Raw genomic sequence first — 23,820 nt, 5'->3', positions numbered from 1 at the left:
GATGCGTGTAGAAAGCCTGAGATTGTCTAGAGTACAAGATTCATTCAGATGTTCGGCAGCAATCAGTCCGGAGCGAGACCCCATTGTGCTCCCAGCCAAGTTAGATTTTGCTGCTTTATTTTGCATTAATGCCTCCCTCCTTCCTTGTCTCGCTCCCTTCACCAGATATGATGGAGACTTTTTGACATTCAGCACAACAATAAGTGTCTTAAAGGGAAACTATAACAGTTTTTACTAAATTTGTATTTGTTTTTTTTTACATCTTTGAACACTGTGTTTTTTTTATATATTTTTTACATATACCTATATAAAATAGTTATTTTTGCAAACAAATATTTAATACAGGGTACATCCATGGCTTAGGGGTACTTAGGATAAGATTGTTCTTAATTCGTTAAGATTTTGTAGTTATTTTGAGCTCTCTAAAGGGTTATCCTGCATCCTCGATTCCAACAAATTGACACATTTCACTAAGCTAGTTGTTTAGTACCTATCTCATGACTAAGTTGTTTAAAATAAAGGAAAACACTTTGGATTACTTAAGAAGGAAACAAATTTGTATTACAACTGTAATTACTGTACGTAATGTACTGTACTTTTATGTCTATTGGACATAGACTTCCCGTGATTCATCAATTGAAGTGAAAGTAAGCGGATAGTATTGTGTTCTGCTTGGCACAAGTCAGTCCACGTGAGTAGGGATTGCCAAGTTCACTCCTTCCTATGGCACAATGTGTCCCAGCCTATTGCAAGTTATCTCCTACTAGTACATCCAGATGTGGAACAAAGTCTTTGCAAATACGGGAGGGTTGGCACACATCCGAGGTAAATACAAAACTGTACACACTGTACAGGAAGTCCCAGGCTTGCCTCGGTGTTGCTTGTGAACATGGTAATTGCGATTATTAATAACGTGCTGGATCCTGTCTATTTTGATATCCAAACATATTTTGCAGAATGCTATGACAGGAACAATCAACACTTTAATTTGAGAAGGGCTAATGTTGTTAGCAAGGCTTGCAGAAACTTCAGATGCTGTAAAAGTTTAGGGTTTCTGTTGCCGCACCCATGTACATGCCAACAGAGGTTCCCACAAAACGTTGACACTGACCAGTTAGGCTTTTTTTGATAAGGAGGTCACCTGAGTAGCAGTCATCGCTTTCTGGTGAACCATTTGTACTTCTAGTGGCCTACTGATCAAAAAAAGGTTACCAGTGGAAAGCTGGCCACTTTTGGTGACTGTGGTCCCACTGGTCATGGCACACCAGTGTCCTACCTTTTGGTCATCCCACAACAAAAGCTAGAAACAAATTTTATTGATCTTTAATACCATAAGACAAGTGCATTTGTATTTTTATTAGGTCATATCTATTATATAAAAGATACTAGTTATCGATCCTTTAATTGGCCCTTTTGGTGAGCTCTCTAGTATCAACAGATGCACAGATAATTAAATTTTTTGCTTCTGTCTCCAATCCAGAGTTGACAAGAGGGTACAAAATAAACAACAGCTGGTCCTATGCCTTAATGGAGAAGAGCAAATCTCTTTTGGCCCTACTTCTCCTGGGGATCACAGGAGTGCACTTCGTTCTGCTCTCTTGTGACCCATATTCAGCCAAAAGCTGACGTCACTCAGCTGCTCCAGACTCTGGAGAGATCCGAACTTTAATGTCGAGATCTATCTACCCAGATACCCAAGTAGCAGCTAGCTCAGGCTGTCAAGATAAGAGCCCAATCCAGCTGCTCCTGGCCCCTCTCCAGCCTGGCATTCCAGTGAGTGCTGAAGGGGGAGAGCAGAGAGCCAGTGACTGACAGTCACCGGCTCTCTGCTCACTGAAGACCAAGAACTGGAGATCAGCAGTCTTTGATCGCTCATTGTTCAGTCTTAGAGATGGGGGGGGGGGGCAGATGCAGCATCAGACTGATTCTCCAGCCACCTAGGTAAGTATGTATGTTTTTTTTTTTTAAACCCTGCATGTTTCTTTAAACTAGAACTTTACGTAAAACTAGAAGTAAAGCAATAATCCACAGAAATAACTGCAGAGCAATAAGCTCAAAACAAGTTCCGGAACTTGGTAAAGATGCATTCAATGTGAATAGACTGCTTTATCATAATGCAGGTCAATCGTACACCCAGAGAGTGCATTAATGTGTGCCTTGGTGTAAACAGACCCTAATGTAAACGTTTGTTGGCTTTTGAACATGCACACAAATTGCAAGATTAAAAAAACAAAAAAACTAAATACAAAGCATGTTAGCATCAGATTGTCCTTGAGACTGTAATTTTGCATTTTCTAATAGTCATCCTGCATCCTGGATTCTGATATTCACATCACATGGCTAATTTAAAAAACTGTTTGGATTACTTAATAAAGAAACAGTTTGTTACAACTGTTATTACTGAACGCAATGTACTTTACTGTACACAGCCTTTCCGTATTTACCAGTCGAAGTGAAAGCATGCTGATAATAGCTTTTCTGCTGGCACAAGTCAATCCACGTGAGAAAGGATTGCCAAGTTCACTCCTCCTTTGCAGGGCACAATGTGTCCCAGCCTATTACAAGCTATCTCCTGCTAGTACATCCAGATTTCGAACAAAGTCTTTGCAAACACAGGAGGGTTGGCACATGTCTGTGATAAACACAAAACTGTACACACTGTACAAGAAGTCCCAAGCTTTCCATGGTCTGGCCCCAATCCAGAATTGACTAGGAAGTAGAGAAGACAGCAGATGGTGCTATGCCCTAAACTAGAAGCATATGAGTGAGCCCCAGAAATAACTGTAGAGCAATAAATCACAGTGATCAGCTTACCTAAACCTTGGATTAAACAGGACATGCTGAATCCAATGCAGATATACAAAATATAGTATTTTGGGGGTGCAGTCCCACTGCATCAGTTGGCTTTGTGTTGGGCTCTTTGGTCAAAATTCAACCTGGTTCCCTGTAGGGCAAGGCTTTTGAATTTGCATATAAACAACATAATCTAGGACAAAAAAAAAACAACAAGACCACTAGGGAGGGTTCCAAATGTCCTCCCTCCAAGTCCAGTTTGAAGTTACTGTGCAAAACCAAGTATGTAAAGCAACAGTTCTGTTTTCACTCTGAATTCAAAAGCGGCATGCTTATTCCAGATTAGAGACTTGGTATTGAGGCAAGATACAGCCAGAGCATTTTAAGAAAGAGTTTAAGCCTCGTACACACGATCAGTCCATCCGATGAGAACAAACCGATGGACCGTTTTCATCGGTTAACCGATGAAGCTAACTGATGGTCCGTCGCGCCTACACACCATCGGTTAAAAAAAACGATCGTGTCAGAATACGGTCATGTAAAACACAACGACGTGCTGAAAAAAACGAAGTTCAATGCTTTCAAGCATGCGTCGACTTGATTCTGAGCATGCGTGGATTTTTAACCGATGGTTGTGCCTACTAACGATCGTTTTTTTCCCATTGGTTAGGAATCCATCAGTAAAATTTAAAGCAAGTTGTCTTTTTTTTAACCGATGGTTAAATAACCTATGGGGCCCACACACGATCGGTTTTGACCGATGAAAACGGTCCATCAGACCGTTGTCCTCTGGTTAACCTATCGTGTGTACGAGGCCTTAGAAATGGCAGGTTTCCTTTAAAAGATAATGTCAACCTCAATGTTCGATGATAACAAAATGTGCAGACATGCTTTTCAACTAGATAGAGCTAATTTGACTACATCATTGTGTTTTAGTACATGGAGAGGATATTAACCACCCAAAAGCTTCTTTGCTCTTTTGAGATTATGAATGGATTATGAAGTTTAGCACCACTGACATAGTGAGGAAGCCCCTTGCTGAAGTTTTAATTTATGTTATATTAAAGGGAATCAAAAAAGAGGAAACAACCACTTTGTGAATAGGAGCAAAACTAAACAACGGGACCAGAACCCAAGGGTTGACTTCTCCACACTTCTCATATAATGGATTCTTTAGTCATAATAGTTTTTCCTGCCATAGCAACCACATTTTTTACCAGCAAGATAAAGATGAACACCAACTGGTCTCTACTGGCAACAGCTTCAATTGGGTTCCATTTTTGATAAACCAGAATTGATATATACTTGAAGTTTGGCATTTAACCAACAGCCTTGGTTTTAAAAGTTCCAACACCTACAACAGTAATCAAAAACTGAAGGATGTTCAGGTGAGTTTTAGTTGCTAAGTGCATAAGTACACATTCATGTCCTCAAAGCCAAAAATCCATCCAAAAAACTAGCTTATTCTTCATAAGTAAATTAATAATTTTCTGTAACACAAAGAGGATTATTGTTCCTTTAAGTACGTGGCCATGAGCCCGTTTGCTTCAGGAAAGCTTCACTTTGCCTCCCCTAAGAAATGATTGAACTGATTCTACTGTGAAGGCCTTGTGACCAGGGTCAGACGCATGTGACGCACCAGCAGTGCCCCGAGGGACTGGATTATTGCTTTAAATAAGTCTGTTTGTTGATCCACTACTACAATAAAAAAGATTGTTTCTTTTTGTATCCTTCAAAGGGCTGGGCAGATTCTGTCTACTGAACTGAACAGACTTCTGATAATGCCCTGAATAGCCTATATCTGTAATTGCAGAAGCTAGATGTAGACTGAGACACGCTGCACAATACAAGTGCTTTTGGCACAATTGTCAGACAATCTGATCGTATTTGGTGGATCTTTACCGTCCTTGTGATAGTAAAGATCCTTACCATTCTTGTGATGGTAAAGATCCTTACCATTCTTGTGATGGTAAAGATCCACCAAGTACGATCAGATTGTCTGACAATTGTGCCAAAAGCACAATTTGGGTAGGTTGGAAATATCACCTGACAATCTATTTTTCTCTTCTAATAAAGACTTAAAATGAGTAGTGGAACAGATGTAGCATCTGCAACAGGACCCATGGTTTTGGGTGCCATAGTGCCTACCTGAGAAAGTTTGTGGCTTAATTGCTTCTCCTGAAGGAAAGGGAATACACTGTGCAAAATGAAAGGGTTATAGAAGTTGGAGAGGTCTGGTGTAGGGAAAATGATATGGGTTAGAAATGTTAAACCCTAACTATCCCTCTCCCGACACTGCCATTTCCTGCCTATCCATCCTTTTTAGAGCAAACAAAAAAAAAGAGAAATCTTTATACACTCCTTTTTTACAGGTATCTGAAGTCCAGTCACACAGTGTCATAGGTCTTCTTCTGGGGGTGAGTCCTGAATGCTGCAAAGAGCGAAACCATGTAGTGATTTACCACCACTCTCTTCAGCATTCTTCTATGATTGTATTGTAGGCAACCTGATTACTTGCCCTTAGGGGATTGGTCTTAGATACCCTGGGCTCACAGGAAGTGGTCTAAATGGGACAGGAAGTTGTTTATTTGGGGATTTAAGCTCAGGGGCACTGATTTGGACTTTACAGGTGTGCCACTCTATGTCATAAGCATTTTATAAATTGTACCTGGATGTTCAACTGTTATACATTGAATAGTGGAATGTGAGGGTATATTTGGAGATCCAATGGTTTGTTTTCCAAATCATCACATTCTTCCAGATATGAACAAAGCTTAAAAAAGGAGGAATATAGACTAAAAAATATTAGGACTAATGTTGTTAAAAATCTTCCAGGACACCAACTTCTGAGACATGTTAATATGCAGAGCAGGTATTCCCAAATCCTCCCAATACTTCTTACAGAAAAAAGAGGGCAGAAGTTGCACAGTACAGAATCATGTGACCTGAAAAGTAGACCCACCCATATATGTATGTGGGAGCTTCCTGAAATCTGTCTGCATTGCATTGCCTTAAAATCAGACAAAGGTAAACTGAGTGGAACAATTGTCCTAAAGTGTTGAAGCCATTCAGTTTTGGTCCTACAGAGGGAGAGGGGGGGGACCGGGGAGGGGACCTGTTCACCATTCTTCTTTTTTTCTCTTCTTTTGTTTGTTTTTTGGATGGCCCAGGGGAACTAAAGAGGAGTCTATGCTGTGGTATAGATTCATTTTTGTATTTAAGTGTATGTTAGAGGATAGATCCATTTGTGTATTTATGTGTATTTTTTTATGTATTTACGTGTATTTGGAGAATGTTTTGTGTTTTCTTGAATGTATGTATTTACAAAAACTCAATAAAAATAATTTCAACAGTTTTGGTCCTACAGTAAATATTTTAGTTGCAACTTACAGAAATAAGAGTTAATTTTCAGAAGGAAAAGTAAAGCCATTGAGCAGAAAGGCTGCACCAGCACCACATCAAAAAGTTTAAATTCCCAATTTTCAACTTTGAATATAGCTGAATAATCCTCAAAAAGATTTCACAGCATATTTGACAGTAGGAGAATCCCATTGATGTGTGAGTATAGGGGGATCTTCTGAAAATACTTTACTATTCCTTGGAGGCTAAGAAGTTATTTTGCATCGATGGCTCAAGAAATAGACTTGAGAGAGAGGGGATGGTGACTATAATGCTGGCTGTAACTTATGATTAAAGGATAAGTACAGCCAAAGCTTGTTTGGCTGTACTTTTCCTATAAATCACAGGAGTACAGTTCATTTTTGCACTCCTGTGACCCCTTTTCAGCAGACAGTGGGCTAAAGTCCACTGTCTGCTGACGTCACAGATTTGGTCCAGGCTCAGTGTCATTACAACCATGGAGTGGGGATCCACCCAGATGCCTGTACTGACACCCAGCTCAGCCTCTCAGTGAGCCGCTGAGAGCCTCAGCTGGGTGCTCTACCCCCTCCACAGCCCAGTACTTCAGTGAGCGAGGAGGGGGTAGAGCAGAGAGCCACTGATTGACAGCCACCAGCACTCTGCTTGGGGAGCTGAGAGAACCCAGTTACTGGCAGTGTTTGATTGTCTTAGAGGCGCTAGGGGACAGATGCAGCATCGGATCAATGCTGCATCCACCTAGGTAAGTATGAATCTGGGAAAAAAAACAACATGCTTTTCTTTTAAGCACAAAATTTAAATGAAATGCCTGGTTGTGTTTTTTGTTCATGAAGATAACACTAGGACTTGTTATAGTGTACAGCAGCTTCTTTTGGATTGTACCTCCCCTATAGGAATGTCCATAAATTGGGCTTCAGCCTGGGGTGGAGCTGAGCTCCCTGGGGTTCAACAAGGTTTTTTACATTATGGTGTTACTTCCTCTGTTTGAGGACTGAATACTTATAGCACAGGTTATTGCCACATGAAGAATGGAAAATAAATCTTAAATTCAGTGCTTTTCAATTAAAATATAATATCAGAAAGATCCAAAGATTTGCTGTTCGGCAAAATTAAAGATCTATCTATCTATCTATCTATGTTATCTAGGCTATATTTTAAAATCAGTCAACTACTAATGTGTAGCTGATTGTTTGGCCATCCATATCACAAGCACAGAACGGTCTGGCCGCACAGGGCTGAATCATGTGTACAGTTGTACGCATAGTAATCCACATTCACATGAGATGAAATGTGAGCACAAGTATTCCAGCACCGTGTGCTCACACGTGTCTCAATTACAAGCTGGGAAAGTAAACACGGGAGGGGCGCATTGAGTGCGCGAACGGAGATCTGTTAATTATCCCGCCGTAGAAATAAGGGATAGGGAGAAATAAAGAAGCAGGCGTTTTTTTCCTCTGTCGATAATTTCCTGGCCCTGTCAGGCACAGAAGTCTATTTAAATACAGATTTATCCATAATCCGGGCGTTCTCAGCTATGCATGGAGCTTTACTTAGCGGCGATTAGTAGAGGCGGAGTCTTGGCTCACAGCTGCGTTTAGCCTTGTACAGTACAGACAAATTGATCTTGTGTTTTTATACGGTAGTTTATATATCCCTTAAAGGAGAATGCTAGTTTAAACAATACTGCTTTCAAACAGGATAAGAGCGTTATGCCGCGTACACACTATCGGAATTTCCAACAAGAAAAGTTCGATGTGAGCTTTTGGTCGGAAATTCCGACCGTGTGTAGGCTCCATCGGACTCTTTCTGTCGGAATTTCCGACAGCAAAAATTTGAGAGCTGGTTCTCAAATTTTCCGACGGGAAAAGTTCTTGTCGGAAATTCCGATCGTCTGTATGCAATTCCAACGAGCAAAAAAACATGCATGCTCGGAATCAAGTTGAAGCATGCTCGTAATCATTGAACTTCATTTTTTTGGGCTCGTTGTAGTGTTGTACGTCGCCGTGTTCTTGACGGTCAGAATTTTGTGTGACCGTGTGTATGCAACACAAGTTTGAGCCAAAATTCCATCTGAAAAAAATCCACAGTTTCCTTGTCGGAATTTCAGTGGGAGGAATAGTGCCCCAAGGGCCGGATAAAGGCTACCAAAGGGCCACATCTGGCCTTCGGGCTGCAGTTTGGAGACATTGATGTCAGCAGAGGATCTATTAAAGTGGCTGTAAAGGCTGAAGGTTTTCTACCTTCACGCATTTTATGCATGAAGCTTTAAAAACCTCTATGTGCAGCCAACAGTTCACCCCCCCCCCCCCAGTCCTTATATGATCTCCATCTGATCCACCAATGTTCAAGATAGCCTTGGCCCTTTGGCTTCCACTGCTCCCAATTACAGTCAATAAAGACACCCATTGCGTCCAGGGCAACCGCCCCCTCCTGCACACCCCTTGTTCCGGCCCTGACTGTAGAAATGCTTCCCATGGAAATCAACCTTTTTCGTTATGCTGTGTAAACCATATAACGGTGGCATATGACAACATATTGGATCTTTTGTCTCATGTTTTGGGCGTTTTTTTTTTTTTTTAAATGGCCACATATTTGCTAAATATGTTACTTTAACATACAAAACAAAGTGATAGATTTTAAAAACCAAACAATACACACAATTTTGAAAGGTAACCTGTCTGCCAACACCCCGACCTTAAATGTACCACCTGCAACCACCTGCATGCAGATGTGGAAACATTTGTGCTTACTTCCTCTAATTAAAAAAAAAAAAATTATAACATGATGTATTTATCAACTAGGGAGGATGGAATACACACAGACCTTGGGAGTTGTGAGCACCTCAACAAATACATTAGCCAATGCTTTCTATTCAACCACATAAAAGAACTTTGATCTATAACAAGGACAACACACTTTGAAATCTTTCGTCTCTCTATACACAGTATAACCATTTATTAATGGGAACCTGTGCTGTGCTACTGCTGGCCTTTCCTTAAAAAAAATGTCAGTTGTCTGGTTGTCTTGTTGGTGTAGAACATTTTCACGTTAGGAAGCTTTCAATTATAAATGCCATCTAAGAACATTCTACTTTTTACCAATATAATTGGTTTACTTTGTCAGTTGCCCTTGTCTATCTGCTAAAAAAAAATAGTCATTGTCAGTTCCCGTTAGTCTTCTTTTAATTAGGGTTGAAGTATACTGTATATGCCCCAATTCTGCCCTAATGTCCAATATGATGCTCGGGTGGGAATAAAGCCTAGTACACACCAGTTATTTTTTCCGTTCAACCCAGAAGGGCTGAACGGAAAAAAAAAATTAACAGCTCAGGAAGAACCGCTGTACTAGCTATCCAACGTTAGTCCAGCGATCTCTCCTGCTGAGCTATTGTATTCTGACAGGGGGACTGCCCCCCAGCCATTGGGAGCCGATTGGCAGACCTCTTTTGGTCATGCACCTTCGACAGAAGCCGGCAAAACCACTGGCTTCTGTCGGACCAACGCCAGTACACATTGGCCGAATGTCGGTCGGTTTCTATACCGCCCCCCGACATTAGGTCCATGTGTACTAGGCTTAAATCTAATTAGGGCTTGATGTCTACTCAGCAGAAAAGGGTTTCACCTGCCATGGCCCTATTGTCCATGACCTACCTATTATTGAGAAGGTGCTAAGGGAAATTCAATAGATAGCAGAAAAAGCACCACACCAATGGGGATAAGTTCCAGGATAGTTTAATATTAGAAGAACAACACTTTTCAGGGGTTTACCAAATCCCTCTTCACCAGGGTCTACATGCTATGTCCTTCAGGATTGCTCGGACTCAGAAAGGTTTGAAAGTGTTTGTAGATTTCACATGAAAGTATTAGCAACAGCATGTAATGAACACATTACAAACAATTAAAAAAATTGCTGAATCCATAATTTTTTTTAAACTGGAATTCCAAGCTAAACTTCAGCTATACTGGCTAACCCATGTAAGAAAGATGTATGAACTTACCTGTTTTCAGGCCGCTCTGGTCCAGTCTTGCGATCGCCCCTGTGTCAGCCAGTGGCAGTTCCAGGGAAGAGGAGAGAGCACTCCAACAATGGCTGGAATGCTTGGGAGTAGTAAAATCCCCATAAATTCCTACATCCCATCCATTGGCGCTCCCTACTATCCCCAGCAGCCACCGCTGACTGACACAGGAGACCCTGATCACATGACCAGACCACTGTGGCCTTAAAATAGGTAAATATATAAATTTTATTACACAGATTAGTCAGAATATGTCTTAGGAGGGGGATGAAGCATTTTCATTGGTTAGGAATTCCCCTTTAGTAACATAACATACAAGCCCAGATGAAGGGGCATTTTGTGAACACCAGAAACATGCTGGCTTTCTTATGGTGTGGATCTTCTCATAATAATATATTCTGGACACTATCTCTGCTGTGGCACCTCTACTGCTATTTACTGGAATCCTTATTGTCAAGGGCACATTCTTATTGATCTGTCCTCATGACCTTTTTTTTCAGAAGACAGACTTAACCTGTTTAATTGCTGCATGTATTTTTTAGCAGGCTTCTAGATTCCAGCTTCTAAAGATCATCGGGTCCACATCCATGGGCGTCCGCAGGTAGGGGCAAGGGGGGGCAATTGCCCCCCCATGGAATCGTCAAGAAGGTGTTGTAATTGCCAGCTGCAGTGTCCGCCGCTGACTTTTTTCTGAGTCAGCCAGCTGCTCTCTGTCCTGACATATCTGATGTCCCTCCCGCAACCCTGGCCCGATCATCAGATGAGATGTTTTCATCCAGATCAATATATGGCCACAACAGATGTATTGCAATACATTCCAATATAAAAAGATGTACATTCTCTAGGCTATATATATATGGGCATAGGCTGGTGGTAAGCCTGGTCTGAGTAACTTCCAATACAAAGTAAAGCTGAATTATCTCTTATAGAACACATATATCTTTCAACTGGAAAGATATACGTGTTCTATAAGAGATAATTCAGCATTACTTTGTATTGGAAATTACTCAGGCCAGGCATATAAAAATAGCCTAGAGAATGTACATCTTTTTATATTGCATGGGTGACCTTAAAATGATGCCCCCCCCCCTGAAAAAAGTTCTGCGGACGCCCATGTCCCATCAACCTTTCTAGACACAGGAGTTCAAGAAAACTTGAACTTCAATGAATTTAATCATCAGCTATTTATCATTAATGGAGCAGATCAGGGTATAATGTCTGTGCTAGAAGTGGCTTCAGTTATTTATGTCCCCTGCTCTACAGGCATTGCTGTACTAAACACCCAAAGGAGAACCCAAAACTTACATGGCGCTCTTCAGGCTCCACCAAAGAACAGGTGGGATTTTTACCAAGAACAGTTCTTTCAGATTGACCACAAATGGTCTGCGGCTTGTGGTATGCCTCTTTCAGACACATTTAGCCTTGAAAACTTGAAAAGAGAAAAAAAACACCTCTTCCCCTGGTACCATGTTACCAATGTAAAGGGCAGGCCTTCAAGTTCTTTGTAAAAAAAAAACATTTAATTGAAAAAGCGATTTCCTTTGATTTGGTACAGCAAGCACAACAATGGATTTCCCTTTCTATACAAGTGCTCAGTCTTGGTAACACACCATTTATACACTCTACATGAATAGTGTGATACATTTTATGTGCATCTCCTGAATCATCCATTACATAACACCCGGAAATTAGCACGTAGTCTCATAAAAATCTGTGAGTTATAAAGGATGGAACATGTCCATCAGCAGTTGCTAATCAATGAAGCTAGTATTTTCTTAGCACTACAGAATATTTGTGGAAATGTGTGTCCTGCTATGAAGGACCATTATCATTATAAAACTAAGGCAAAAGCTAAGCAATTACCATCGTAACAGCATTTCAAACTTCAGCTATTTGATAATACTTAAAAGGTTGCAAAGAGCAAGTGCTTTGGCTTTCTTTACTCCAGTTTGCGTAGACTAGCTTCAAAATGGACCCAAGCAGGTCTTTACTATTACAGGACTTCCAAGTCAATCCATAGACTTAAATATTAATTGGAGAGGTGAGAATGATTCCAGGTTGGAAATACACAGGCAATTTTTAAACAATTGCAACCCCTTTTAGACAGCGTTCTATCACAAGAGGGATTGAATGGGTCCAAGTCAAGACAACCTTGCATTGTCCCTGCTTTAAAAGTATAAATATTAAGATTGGTTGGTAGAAGGTTTCTATTGATTTTGCAATTGAAAGCAGTGGTTAAAGCGGCTAGAAAAGCATCTAGTGTATAGACAGCGTTAGTCCTTCCTTGCAAACTGCTGTTAAATAAAATAAAAATAGGCAGCCAATGGAGCTTGTGCTTGAATTGCCTTGAGGAACGCAGCTGTTAGGAGCCATGTCTTTATAAGGACAAGGAGCATTAACAAAGGCTAGCGGTTTCTACGGATAAGCGTAGGCGAGAAATCCATAGTTATGGTCAGCCTTGATGTGGATTCTTCTATTCAAACATTGTTCTTCAACTATCAAAATAATCTTGACTAATAAAATAACTAAAAATGGTACTAGTCGGGAAAAATGGAGCAAAGGTCTTGAAATGTTTCTTTTTGCTCAAGTTATACTTAAATGAACCTATAATTCCTAGATGTACATCATAATTAGATCAATATAATTCTATAACACATAATAACAGAAAGTGGAAATGTACAATTTACATAGAAACAAACTGATATATCAGATTTTGGTAAAAAAAAATCTAACTATTTCTGTCTCTTAGGGCCTCCTGTGGTGAGATCGCCAGCCCTTGGGCTTACACAATTTAAGAGGCAAATTGCAGCAGGTAGCACTCTCATATTGTTTGTTTTTTTCTTTGACACTTTTTAATGTTCAATGTAGGATGCATCAAGAAGACTGGGAACGCCAGGACTAAGGCCTCGTACACACGACCAGTTTCCTCGGCAGAATCCATCAAGAAACTTGTTGGGAGATTTTTTTTGCCGAGGAAACCGGTCGTGTGTACATTTTTCAGCGAGGAAACTGTCGAGGAACTCGACGAGCCAAAAAGAGATCATGTTCTCTTTTTCCTTGACGGGAATGGAGAAAATTGGTTCGTTGAGTTCCTTGACAAGCCTAACAAGAACTCAACGAGGAAAACGATGTGTTTCGCCCGCCGAGTTCCTCGGTTGTGTGTACGAGGCCTAAGAGACCAAAGTGCTTGACATTAGAGCTAGGAATAATTATAGGGAGGAATGCACATTTAAAGTCCCCCAGAAATACAAGAATCCAGCATGGGATTCAGCCCACAGGACTCTATATATCTGGTGAATACCTCTTTTGGGAAGACTAACCTTTTAAAAATCATTTGATAAAATCTTACTTTTTATCACTGGTCAGTCGTTGGTTCCCAACTAGTAACTTGTAAGCCACATGTATCACTCATCTTACTTAAGACATTTGTGGCAAGTGTTCAGTGCAGGTGAGGCCAGCAAGGCATCTGAAAGATCTCACTGCTAGACTAGGAGAAATGGGAAACCACCTACAAATTCACAATTGTAAGTAGAGTTATCATACATTTTATTCCTGTCTTTTTCAGACCAAATTTACACTGGAGAATCCAAGTCAAACAGATGCATATGCTATAATGAATAAACTGCCTTGCCTTGGAGTAAAAGTGGCCACTGGTAAAGACTTTACGTCTTGTAGTTGGAGGTATCTATAAAGGTTTCAGGTTGCCATTTGACACAAAGACAGTCATCCAATCCTGCCAAAGTTAGAAAGGACCAGCCAACTGTCATCTAATGCCTAGGGGTACCTCAAAGCTCTGAAGAAAATGTCTCCACTGTATTACATTTTTGCAAATAATTATAAGAAAAAAAATGTCCTTACTAGGTCTCACTGGACTGTGCATGCAGTTCTGGGGCACCAGGCCTGGTAGGATGGAGGTAGATGCTCGGCTGCTAAGATCGATCACAGAAGGTGAGGTCACTGGGGGTGGTGGGAGGCTAGGCTGATGAGAATTCAGTTCATGTGAGGATTGGGTAGGTGGGATCCCGTTTTCAGAGAGAAACTCTTCCAGGTCCATGTACTCAAGCTGGAATGTGTCTCCATCATACGGCAAGGTCTTATCCCAGAGAGTCGGTCCCAGGAAAGCCGACTGGGGGACAGCTGTAGCTGAGCTATCATCTTCTAGCTTCTTCTCTTTATCCTTTTCCTTGCAAAAGGCTGAAATAACAAGTAATTTATAATATTATTGCTGGTTTATACTGCATGATAATTCCTTCTACAAAGTCAGTTATATATTCAATAGTGAGAAATACAGATAATACGGATATGGAAAGAGCATACAGATGGATAACAAAACCCAACAATAACAGATACAAAGGTTGGCAATGCCCTGAAGCCTCGTACACACGACCGAGGAACTCGACGGACGAAACACATCGTTTTCCTCGTCGAGTTCCTTGTTAGGCTGTCGAGGAACTCGACAAGTCAAGTTTCTCCATTCCCGTTGAGGAAAAAGAAGACATGCTCTCTTTTTGGCTCGACGGGATCCTCGACATTTTCCTCGTCGAAAAATGTACACACAACCGGTTTCCTCTGCAAAAAATAAATCCCAGCAAGTTTCTTGCTGGTTTTTGCCGATAAACTTGGTCGTGTGTACGAGGCCTAACACTATTATCTTGCAGTCCAGGGAGGCTATACATATGGTTATAACATAGTAGGATTCCTCCAGAGTTTGTTAGAGGTCTCTTTTAGCTGTTGTAAGTGTGGCAGCCACCACTGTCGGTAAGGGTCTAACCACCACTGTAAGGGGGTATTTTTCTTTTTGGCTTCCAGTTTAAGTTGCTTTTTTCCAACTGACTTCCAATGAATTGGTTTAGGCAGGGGCTTCCTGAGACCTGAAAATTATTTTAAGGGTTCTTCTGGGGTAAAAAAAAAGTTGAAAAAGGCTGACTTAAAGTATTGGGATCCTGCCTCACTCCCCATCAAAGATGCCATCTATATGAAATGTATAAGCTCTTCCAGTGTCTGTATGATTTTTCCCCTCAAAAACTAACACGTTCCTAAATCTGTTTATACCTAAATTGGCCTTGGGCAGGGTGAATGGATCCAAGGTGACCAATGAATTAAAAAAAAAATAATGTTGGGATTTTAAATATTTTTTTTTCATAAAATTGTGATTGCTGGATAACTTTGGGGTTCTGAATTATATTAACAATAAAGGGTAGCGCTTCATTTTAGAGACCCAACATCCCACCTGGTCCTACTGGACATCTTAGTTTATATTAAAGCTGTTAAAAAGTCTGTTCAACCCATTTCTCTGCCTAAAGCAGAACATTAGACCTATTGATTTGACAGTAAAAAACAGTGCTATAGTACAGAAACATTAAAATACATTGCAAAGTATTCTATGCCTTGTAATTTACGTATTTTTTTTAGGAACATGGCCTAACTGTTTACTTAGGTACTGTATAAGTCAAATGAATGTAAATAATACATGGTCTAAAAAGCTGCTTTGGAGAGATGAAGTCCCAAGTCCTGATCCCACCCATGTGCATAGAGTAGTATAGAAACTCTGTATCTGTGAGTCCTCATTGCTCTTACTACTGAAAAACATTCTGGGAGGTTGACTTATTTCTCATCAAACTTGCCCCTTCTTATAAAGGCTTGTATACATTTTATTAATCATTAAAGAACTTCACTGGGGACTAATCCATACCAGTAAGTCAGAGCTTACCCTATTAAACTGGGATCACTGAGGCTAGGTATAACATAAACTAAGTTCTCCAGCATTGTTCCAAAACATGCTATCTACATTTTGTAGAGAGGATCCGAGTGATTCTATAACAGTACACACCTCACCTCAAAAATAATTGAAGTATAGAGAGAGAGAAAGTGGGATTATAACGGTGCTGAGAGCAGTCTGATGCAACATAAATAGTTATTTTAACTTTTTATGAAGATACCATATAAACACTATACAAAAATACAAAAGGGAACAAGGTTCACTAAAAACAAAGAATTGAATCAGTTTTGAAACTTTATGGGTCGCTGAAATCCCCAAGTTGTACAGAATAGTGGTCACATGTGATGTCACATGCCTATATATTTCGCCAGTTCGGATTCCTCAGGGGAATATACTGGGACCACCAGTTTCAACAGTCAGCTCTAATACAAAAACATAAGGGCAAGATGTAAGATACATTGCAAAAGATGGGTTCCCTCCTAAAAGGCCGGTGGCCGAGCAGCACACACTTATATATATATCTATATATATATATATATGTATTTTGGAATTGTATATCTTTTACAATGTATCTTACATCTTGCCCTTATGTTTTTGTGTTAGAGCTGACTGTTGAAACTGGTGGTCCCAGTATACTGCCCTGAGGAAGCCGAACTGACGAAATATATAGGGATGTGACAGTTTGCCAGTTTCAACAGTCAGCTCTAACACAAAAACATAAGGGCAAGATGTAAGATACATCGTAAAAGATATACAATTCCAAAATACATAGATATATATATATGTAAGTGTGTGCTGCTCGGCCACTGGCCTTTTAGGAGGGAACCCATCTTTTGCAATGTATCTTACATCTTGCCCTTATGTTTTTGTGTTAGAGCTGACTGTTGAAACTGGTGGTCCCAGTATACTGCCCTGAGGAAGCCGAACTGGCGAAATATATAGGCATGTGACATCACATGTGACCACTATTCTGTACAACTTGGGGATTTCAGCGACCCATAAAGTTTCAAAACTGATTCAATTCCTTGTTTTTAGTGAACCTTGTTCCCTTTTGTATTTTTGTATAGTGTTTATATGGTATCTTAATAAAAAGTTAAAATAACTACCGTATATACTCGAGTATAAGCTGAGTTTTTCAGCACATTTTTTGTGCTGAAAATGACCCCCTCGGCTTTTACTTGAGTCACCTTTTTGCGACTTATCTCCCGGACTTTGGGGACCCAGTACCGGCCAGCCGTAGGTTCCCTGGAACCAAAAGTTGGCCCCACTCTTCCTCTACAGGTGTGCAAAGTTTGTTGTCTGGGGGACCTACGGCCGGGGAGCACCTATTTTTCAAAGCCAGGCACCGCCTCCATAGACTGTTAAATGGTCATTTCTCCAGTGACTTTGGGGACCTAGTCCCGGCGGGTCGTAGGTCCCCTGAACCCGAAACTTGACCACACAAGTAGCCCCACTCTTCCTATATAAGTGTGCAACGTTTGTTGTCTGGGGGACCTACGGCTGGGGAGCACCGATTTTTCAAACCAGGCACCCCTTTCATAGACTACCATATTAAACATCAGTCTAGTCATGGACACAGTGAGGCATGGACATGGACACAGTGAGGCAAAGTGAGGCACAGTGAGGCATGCAGATGGACACCCTAGGCTTATACTTGAGTCAATACGTTTTCCCAGTTTTTTGTGGTAAAGATTTTTTATTTTTAAAAAGTAACACTACGACATGACCCCTAAATTTACATTTCACTGAACTTTAAACCCCCGTACACACGATCCGAAAATCGTACGAAAAATTCCGCTTTCGAATCGATCGTACGATAATCGGATCGTTAGTACAGAACTTTCTAGAGCCGATCAGGACAGTTCATCCGATATTATTCTATCGGACATGCACGAAAAAAATCTTTCGTACAATGCCGGATCGTTTGATTCTCGTTTAATCAGTACAGTTATCGTTTTGAAAATTCAATATAAATACATTACAGCGCATGACATCACTTCCGAATGACGTACGAGAATTTTTCGTGACTTTAGTAAACTCTTCAGATTCGACATGAGATTAGCATGCGGGAAAAAAACGGACGCTCATTTGTCCGATAATCGGATCGTGTGTACCGGGCATTAGAGAACATGCAGTGCCAGCACAGCCAGTCCTATAAACAAAAACACATGGCGCTCATCACCGATGACAGGTGCTATACATGAGTAATGCAAAATAACAATCAAGAGAAAGTTACACCACTGTAGTTTGCAAATCCCCGGCTTCCACCACTATACAGAAATTGTGCATCTATATTATAATATATTGATAAAAAAAAATAAAAAAAATTGCCTGGATTCTGCGGTTTGGCCAGCCCTGATAGAACGCCTTCTGCCAAAGTTAGGCTGCATTCACACCTGAGCGTAGCGTTTTGCCGCAATTTTGCAGCGTTTTTACCGCGTTTTGCCTCGATATTTGCAGCGTTTTTTACCGCGATTTGTTGCAACGTTTTTTACCGCGATTTTGGACAGGTCTAGAGTCACCAATGTTAAAAACAGAAAAACGCCCAAATACGCTCAATTCGAGCGACAAAAAAGGGTCCGGAACTTGTTTGAGCTTTAGGCGTTCGGCGTCAGGCGTTTTGGAGTGGAGATGTGACCCCTCTCCATTGAGAATAATGTATTTTTTCCCCTCTAGCGTTTTGGAGCTTCATGCTTCAGGCGACAAAACGCTCAGGTGTGAATGCAGCCTCAAGGCAGCAAAGTTTGAGGAGCTATGGCTACACAGCTGTGCCGACAAGCCGGACTGTAATCTTATTAGTGATCAATTAAGCAGGAATAAGTCACGGGTTTGAACGCTGCATTAAGCAGCAATCCTTTTCTCCTTCAAAGCAAAAAAAAAAAAAAGAAGAAGAGGTTCTGTAGAGATCAAGACTCTGAGAACATCATGGAAACAGAAATACATGAGGCTTTCCAGGGGCTGAAAGGACAAGGGTTGATTTACTAAGACTGGAGAGTGCAAAATCTGGCGCAACTCTGCATAGAAACCAATCAGCTTCCAGATTTTATTGTCAAAGTGTAAATAAAAGAGATGAAGTTAGAAGCGGATTGGCCACTATACATAGCTGCACCGGAGTCTGAGTGTACCAGTTTTAGTAAATCTACCCCAAAGGTCTGATAAAAGTATATGGGGCAGATCCACATACATCGGCGCAGGGCACAGGGTATGTAAGATATGCTACGCCGCTGTAACTTACTTTGCATTTGTTTGAATCCTCAACGAACTTGCGTGGTAAGTTACGGCGGCGTAAGGGCGCAGAATTCAAATCCGGTGTGTTTCATTTAAATGAAGCGCGTCCCCGCGCCGAACGAACTGCGCATGCGCCGTTCGTAAAAACTCCCAGGGTGCATTGCTCCAAATGACGTCGCAAGGACGTCATTGTTTTCGACGTGAACGTAAATGACGTCCAGCCCCATTCACGCACGACTTACGCAAACGAAGTAAAATTTTCAAAATTATACGCGGGAACGACGGCCATACTTAACATTGAGTACGCCACCATATAGCAGCTTTAACTATACGCCGGAAAAAGCCGAACGGAAACGACGTAAAAAAATGCTACGGCCGCTCGTACGTTCGTGGATCGTCAGAAATAGCTAATTTGCATACTCAACGCGGATTACGACGGGAACGCCACCTAGCGGACGCCGAAGAATTGCATCTTAGATCCGACGGCGTACTAAGACGTACGCCTGTCGGATCTAACCCAGATGCCGTTGTATCTTGTTTTGTATCTTGTTTTGTGGATACCAAACCAAAGATACGACGCGCAAAATTTGAAATTACGCGGCGTATCAAGAGATACGCCGGCGTAATTTCTTTGAGGATCTGCCCCACTATATATATATTTTTTTATTATTATTATTTCTACATTCACACATTGGCTATCTTTATGTTTTTTACACTACCAAAATAGAGATATTTTCCAGCACACCACGGATCATCAGTCCAAACGTCTTTTGATTCAAAGCATGATCACATCACAAAGAATTGGTGCAATGTTTCGGGGTGACACAGGACCCCTTCGTCAGGCATGTGATGATCTTACACTACCGGGACTATCAATGTGTTAATTAAACTATAGTTTGACAAGGACGGCGCTATCTTCTCACCCCCCCCCCCCCATACTGTGATGGGGACTCAGGGACTGCTGGATGGGATCTGTCATCCCCTGCCATACAATTAACATTGATCAGCTCCTACACAATCAGGGCACACAGCTCCGTCCAATTACAGTAATCCATAGCAGCCAACCTCATCTCCTCTTTGCCATTACCATTTGACTGCCTGCTATAAGTTTACTGTACCTTGCTCTGATCAGATGAAGCTAAAGGGGTTGATTTACTAAAACCGAAGGGTGCAAAATCTGGCGCAGCTGTGCAGAGAGACCAATCAGCATCCAGCTTTTTTTTTTTTGTCAAAGCTTAACTGACCAAGCTGAAGTTAGAAGCTGATTGGCTACAATGCACCAATGCACCAGATTCTGCACTTTCCAGTTTTAGTAAATCAAACCCATAATGTCCCATCAATCTAAAAAAAGGTGCCAATTTTAAGATGAAGCTCAACTTGTGATGTGTAATAATATTTGTTGTCTTATTTTTGGTACAGTGAATCAGGGTTATAATAAATCAGAAATGCACATCTCTCACATATGTAAATGACTATGTAGATATAATAGAATGTAACACTAATATTAATAATATAATATATAACAGATAGCAATAATAATGTTCATATATATATATGTAAATATAAAAAAGAGAGAGAGAGAGGGGGAGAGAGAGAGATGTGTTACATTACTTGGTAGTGTACAAAATGTGAATTGGAATTGTGAATTATATATATGTATATACTGTGTGTGTATATATATATATATATATATATATATATATATATATATATATACATACAAATACATATATATGACATTCGTAGATACAAATGCACACACTCATCATATATAAAATATATGTTTATAAATTATATATAAAATATATGTATATAAATTATATATAAAATATATATGTTTATAAATTATATATAAAATATATGTATATACATAATAAATAAAATATATGTTTATAAATTGTATATAAAGTATATATAAAATATTTGTATATAAATTATATATAAAATATATGTATACACATAATAAATAAAATATATGTTTATAAATTGTATATAAAGTATATATAAAATATTTGTATGTAAATTATATATAAAATATATGTATACACATAATAAATAAAATATATGTATATAAATGATATATAAAATATATGTATACACATAATAAATAAAATGTATGTTTATAAATTATATAAAAAATATATGTATCTAAATTATACACAAAATATATGTTTAGAAATTATATCTAAAATATATGTTCATAAATTATATGTATATAAATTATATATAAAAATATGTAAATAAATTATATCTAAAATATATGTATAAAAAATATATCTAAAATATATATGTTTAGAAATTATATATAAAATGTATGTTTATAAATTATATATAAAATATATGTATATGAATTATATATAAAAATATGTATATAAATTATATATAAAATATATGTATAAAAAATATATATAAAATATATGTCTATAAATTATATATAAAATGTATGTTTATAAGTTATAAATAAAATATATGTATAAAAAATATATATAAAATATATGTCTATAAATTATATATAAAATGTATGTTTATAAGTTATAAATAAAATAAATGTATATAAATTATATATAAAATAAATGTATATAAATTATATATAAAATATATGTATAAAAAATATATATAAAATATATGTTTATAAATTATATATAAAATGTATGTTTATAAGTTATAAATAAAATAAATGTATATAAATTATATATAAAATATATGTATAAAATATATATATAAAATACAGTATATGTTTATAAATTATATATAAAATGTATGTTTATAAATGATAAATAAAATATATGTTTATAAATTATATAAAAAAATATATGTATATAAATTATATTTAAATATATTTATATAAACTATATATAAAATATATGTCTATAAATTATATATAAAATATATGTATATACACATTATAAATAAAATATAGATGTAAACCATTATAGAGAAATCTGATATACCATCATCATGATGTAGCGGCAGCTTCAAGGGATTCTCCAGCAGGGATTTCAGCACTCCATACGTTGGAGGTATAAAAGTTGGATTGAGTGGTAAGACCCTGGTCATCTTCTCCATCTTGGTGCAGAGACTTGGAGGCGACAACGCCAGGAAAGACCAGTCTGGGTAGGACACCGATCTGTATGTGTGTGTGAAGTCCAGCGTTGTCACTCTTCTGCTCCTCACTCTTTGGCTGCAAGTACAAATCTGTGCTGCCAGCCTGCGATCATCCCCTTCTCTCCATGTGCAGCAGCTGACAGGTGTGACATCACAGACACGCCTCCCTCTCCTAAATAGGAATAGCTGGGAGGGTTTCCATACTGTTCCACTTACTGTACAGCGATCTTTTGGTTCTAGTCGCCACCTCAGCGCGATTTTCTCTTGCTTGCTTCCAATCGCTCTCTTAGCCCGTGAAATGAATCTGACAGTTAAAGTAGATTGAAGATCTGTGTGAAAAAGAACACAGTTTCGTTATTGCATGTTTTGCTACAATGTGGATATATCTTTTACATGAATTAAAATTAAAAATTAACTAAAGAAAAACACAAAAAACCTAAGTGGACTGTATGGAGAAGATTGCAAGATGACATTACACACCAAAAGATTGTACAGATATTGTTACATGATGGAAATGAACATTGCACAAATGGTGCAAGCTGAAAATAAATAAAAAAAACGATGTTGATTGTATAGGGAAGATTTCCTGATTACACTACACACATTAATTGTACAGATATTGTGACATACAAATGAACACACATGGTGGAAATCAGTGAAGGCTGGTGCTCAAAAATGTTGGGGGGGGCGAAAAAACCCCCCAAAAAACATCAATTGCAGCCTCACTGTGCCCATCAATTGTGGCCATTGTGCCATCAAAAGCAGCTACTGTGCCCATCAATTGTCGCCACTGTGCCATCAAACACAGCCACTGTGCCCACCAATTGTGGCAACTGTGCCATCAAACGCAGCCACTGTGCCCATCAATTGTGGCCATTGTGCCATCAAACGCAGCTACTGTGCCCATCAATTGTGGCCATTGTGCCATAAAACACAGCCACTGTGCCATCAAACGCAGCTACTGTGCCCATCAATTGTCGCCACTGTGCCCACCAATTGTGGCAACTGTGCCATCAAACGCAGCCACTGTGCCCATCAATTGTGGCCATTGTGCCATCAAACGCAGCTACTGTGCCCATCAATTGTGGCCATTGTGCCATAAAACACAGCCACTGTGCCCACCAATTGTGGCCACTGTGCCATCAAACGCAGCTACTGTGCCCATCAATTGTGGCCATTGTGCCATCAAACGCAGCTACTGTGCTCATCAATTGTGGCCATTGTGCCATCAAATAAAGTGACAGTGCTTTTGCGCTAATATAGACCCTCAATAAATAAACCCTAAACAAAATATAAGTAGCTGCAAAACCTAAAGTGTTTACAATACACACAAATATATAAATGAAAGGGGTGGGGGGTTCCGCGCATCCTAGCACGCAGACATGGTGAAAGTAGTAAGTATAAATAAATAAATAAATATAAATACTAATCAGTGATATCACAGAAAAGAGCAAATAACAGCTCAATCAAATCCAGTGAGAGAGTGAGAATATCCAAACATCAAAATATAAATATATATAAAAATGTATATAAAATATATAATATATAATATATAATATATAGTAATAATATACAGTAGATG

The 23,820-nt window shown here is 39.2% G+C and overlaps 1 protein-coding gene across 2 annotated transcripts in view; it reads right to left on the bottom strand.

The window, feature by feature from the left end:
- The window catches only part of HLF (HLF transcription factor, PAR bZIP family member), a 44,933-nt gene extending 22,401 nt beyond the window's left edge, over positions 1–22,532 (bottom strand). Inside the window, exons 1-2 of one of the 2 annotated variants that reach the window (XM_040330682.1) lie at positions 22,085–22,532; positions 14,045–14,380 (exon numbers count right to left, since the gene is read on the bottom strand). In XM_040330682.1, coding sequence (XP_040186616.1) covers positions 14,045–14,380; positions 22,085–22,199 — 451 coding nt within the window. In that variant the 5' untranslated portion in view covers positions 22,200–22,532. The remainder of the gene's footprint in view (positions 1–14,044; positions 14,381–22,084) is intronic. The other variant, XM_040330681.1, reaches the window with a different exon arrangement.
- Between the last annotated feature and the right edge of the window lie 1,288 nt (positions 22,533–23,820).

This window comes from Rana temporaria, chromosome 12, assembly GCF_905171775.1.
Source record: "Rana temporaria chromosome 12, aRanTem1.1, whole genome shotgun sequence".
Taxonomy (NCBI): Eukaryota; Metazoa; Chordata; class Amphibia; order Anura; family Ranidae; genus Rana; species Rana temporaria.
Note: the sequence above shows the minus strand (reverse complement) of the source record. Positions and strands in the feature narration are given on the sequence as shown.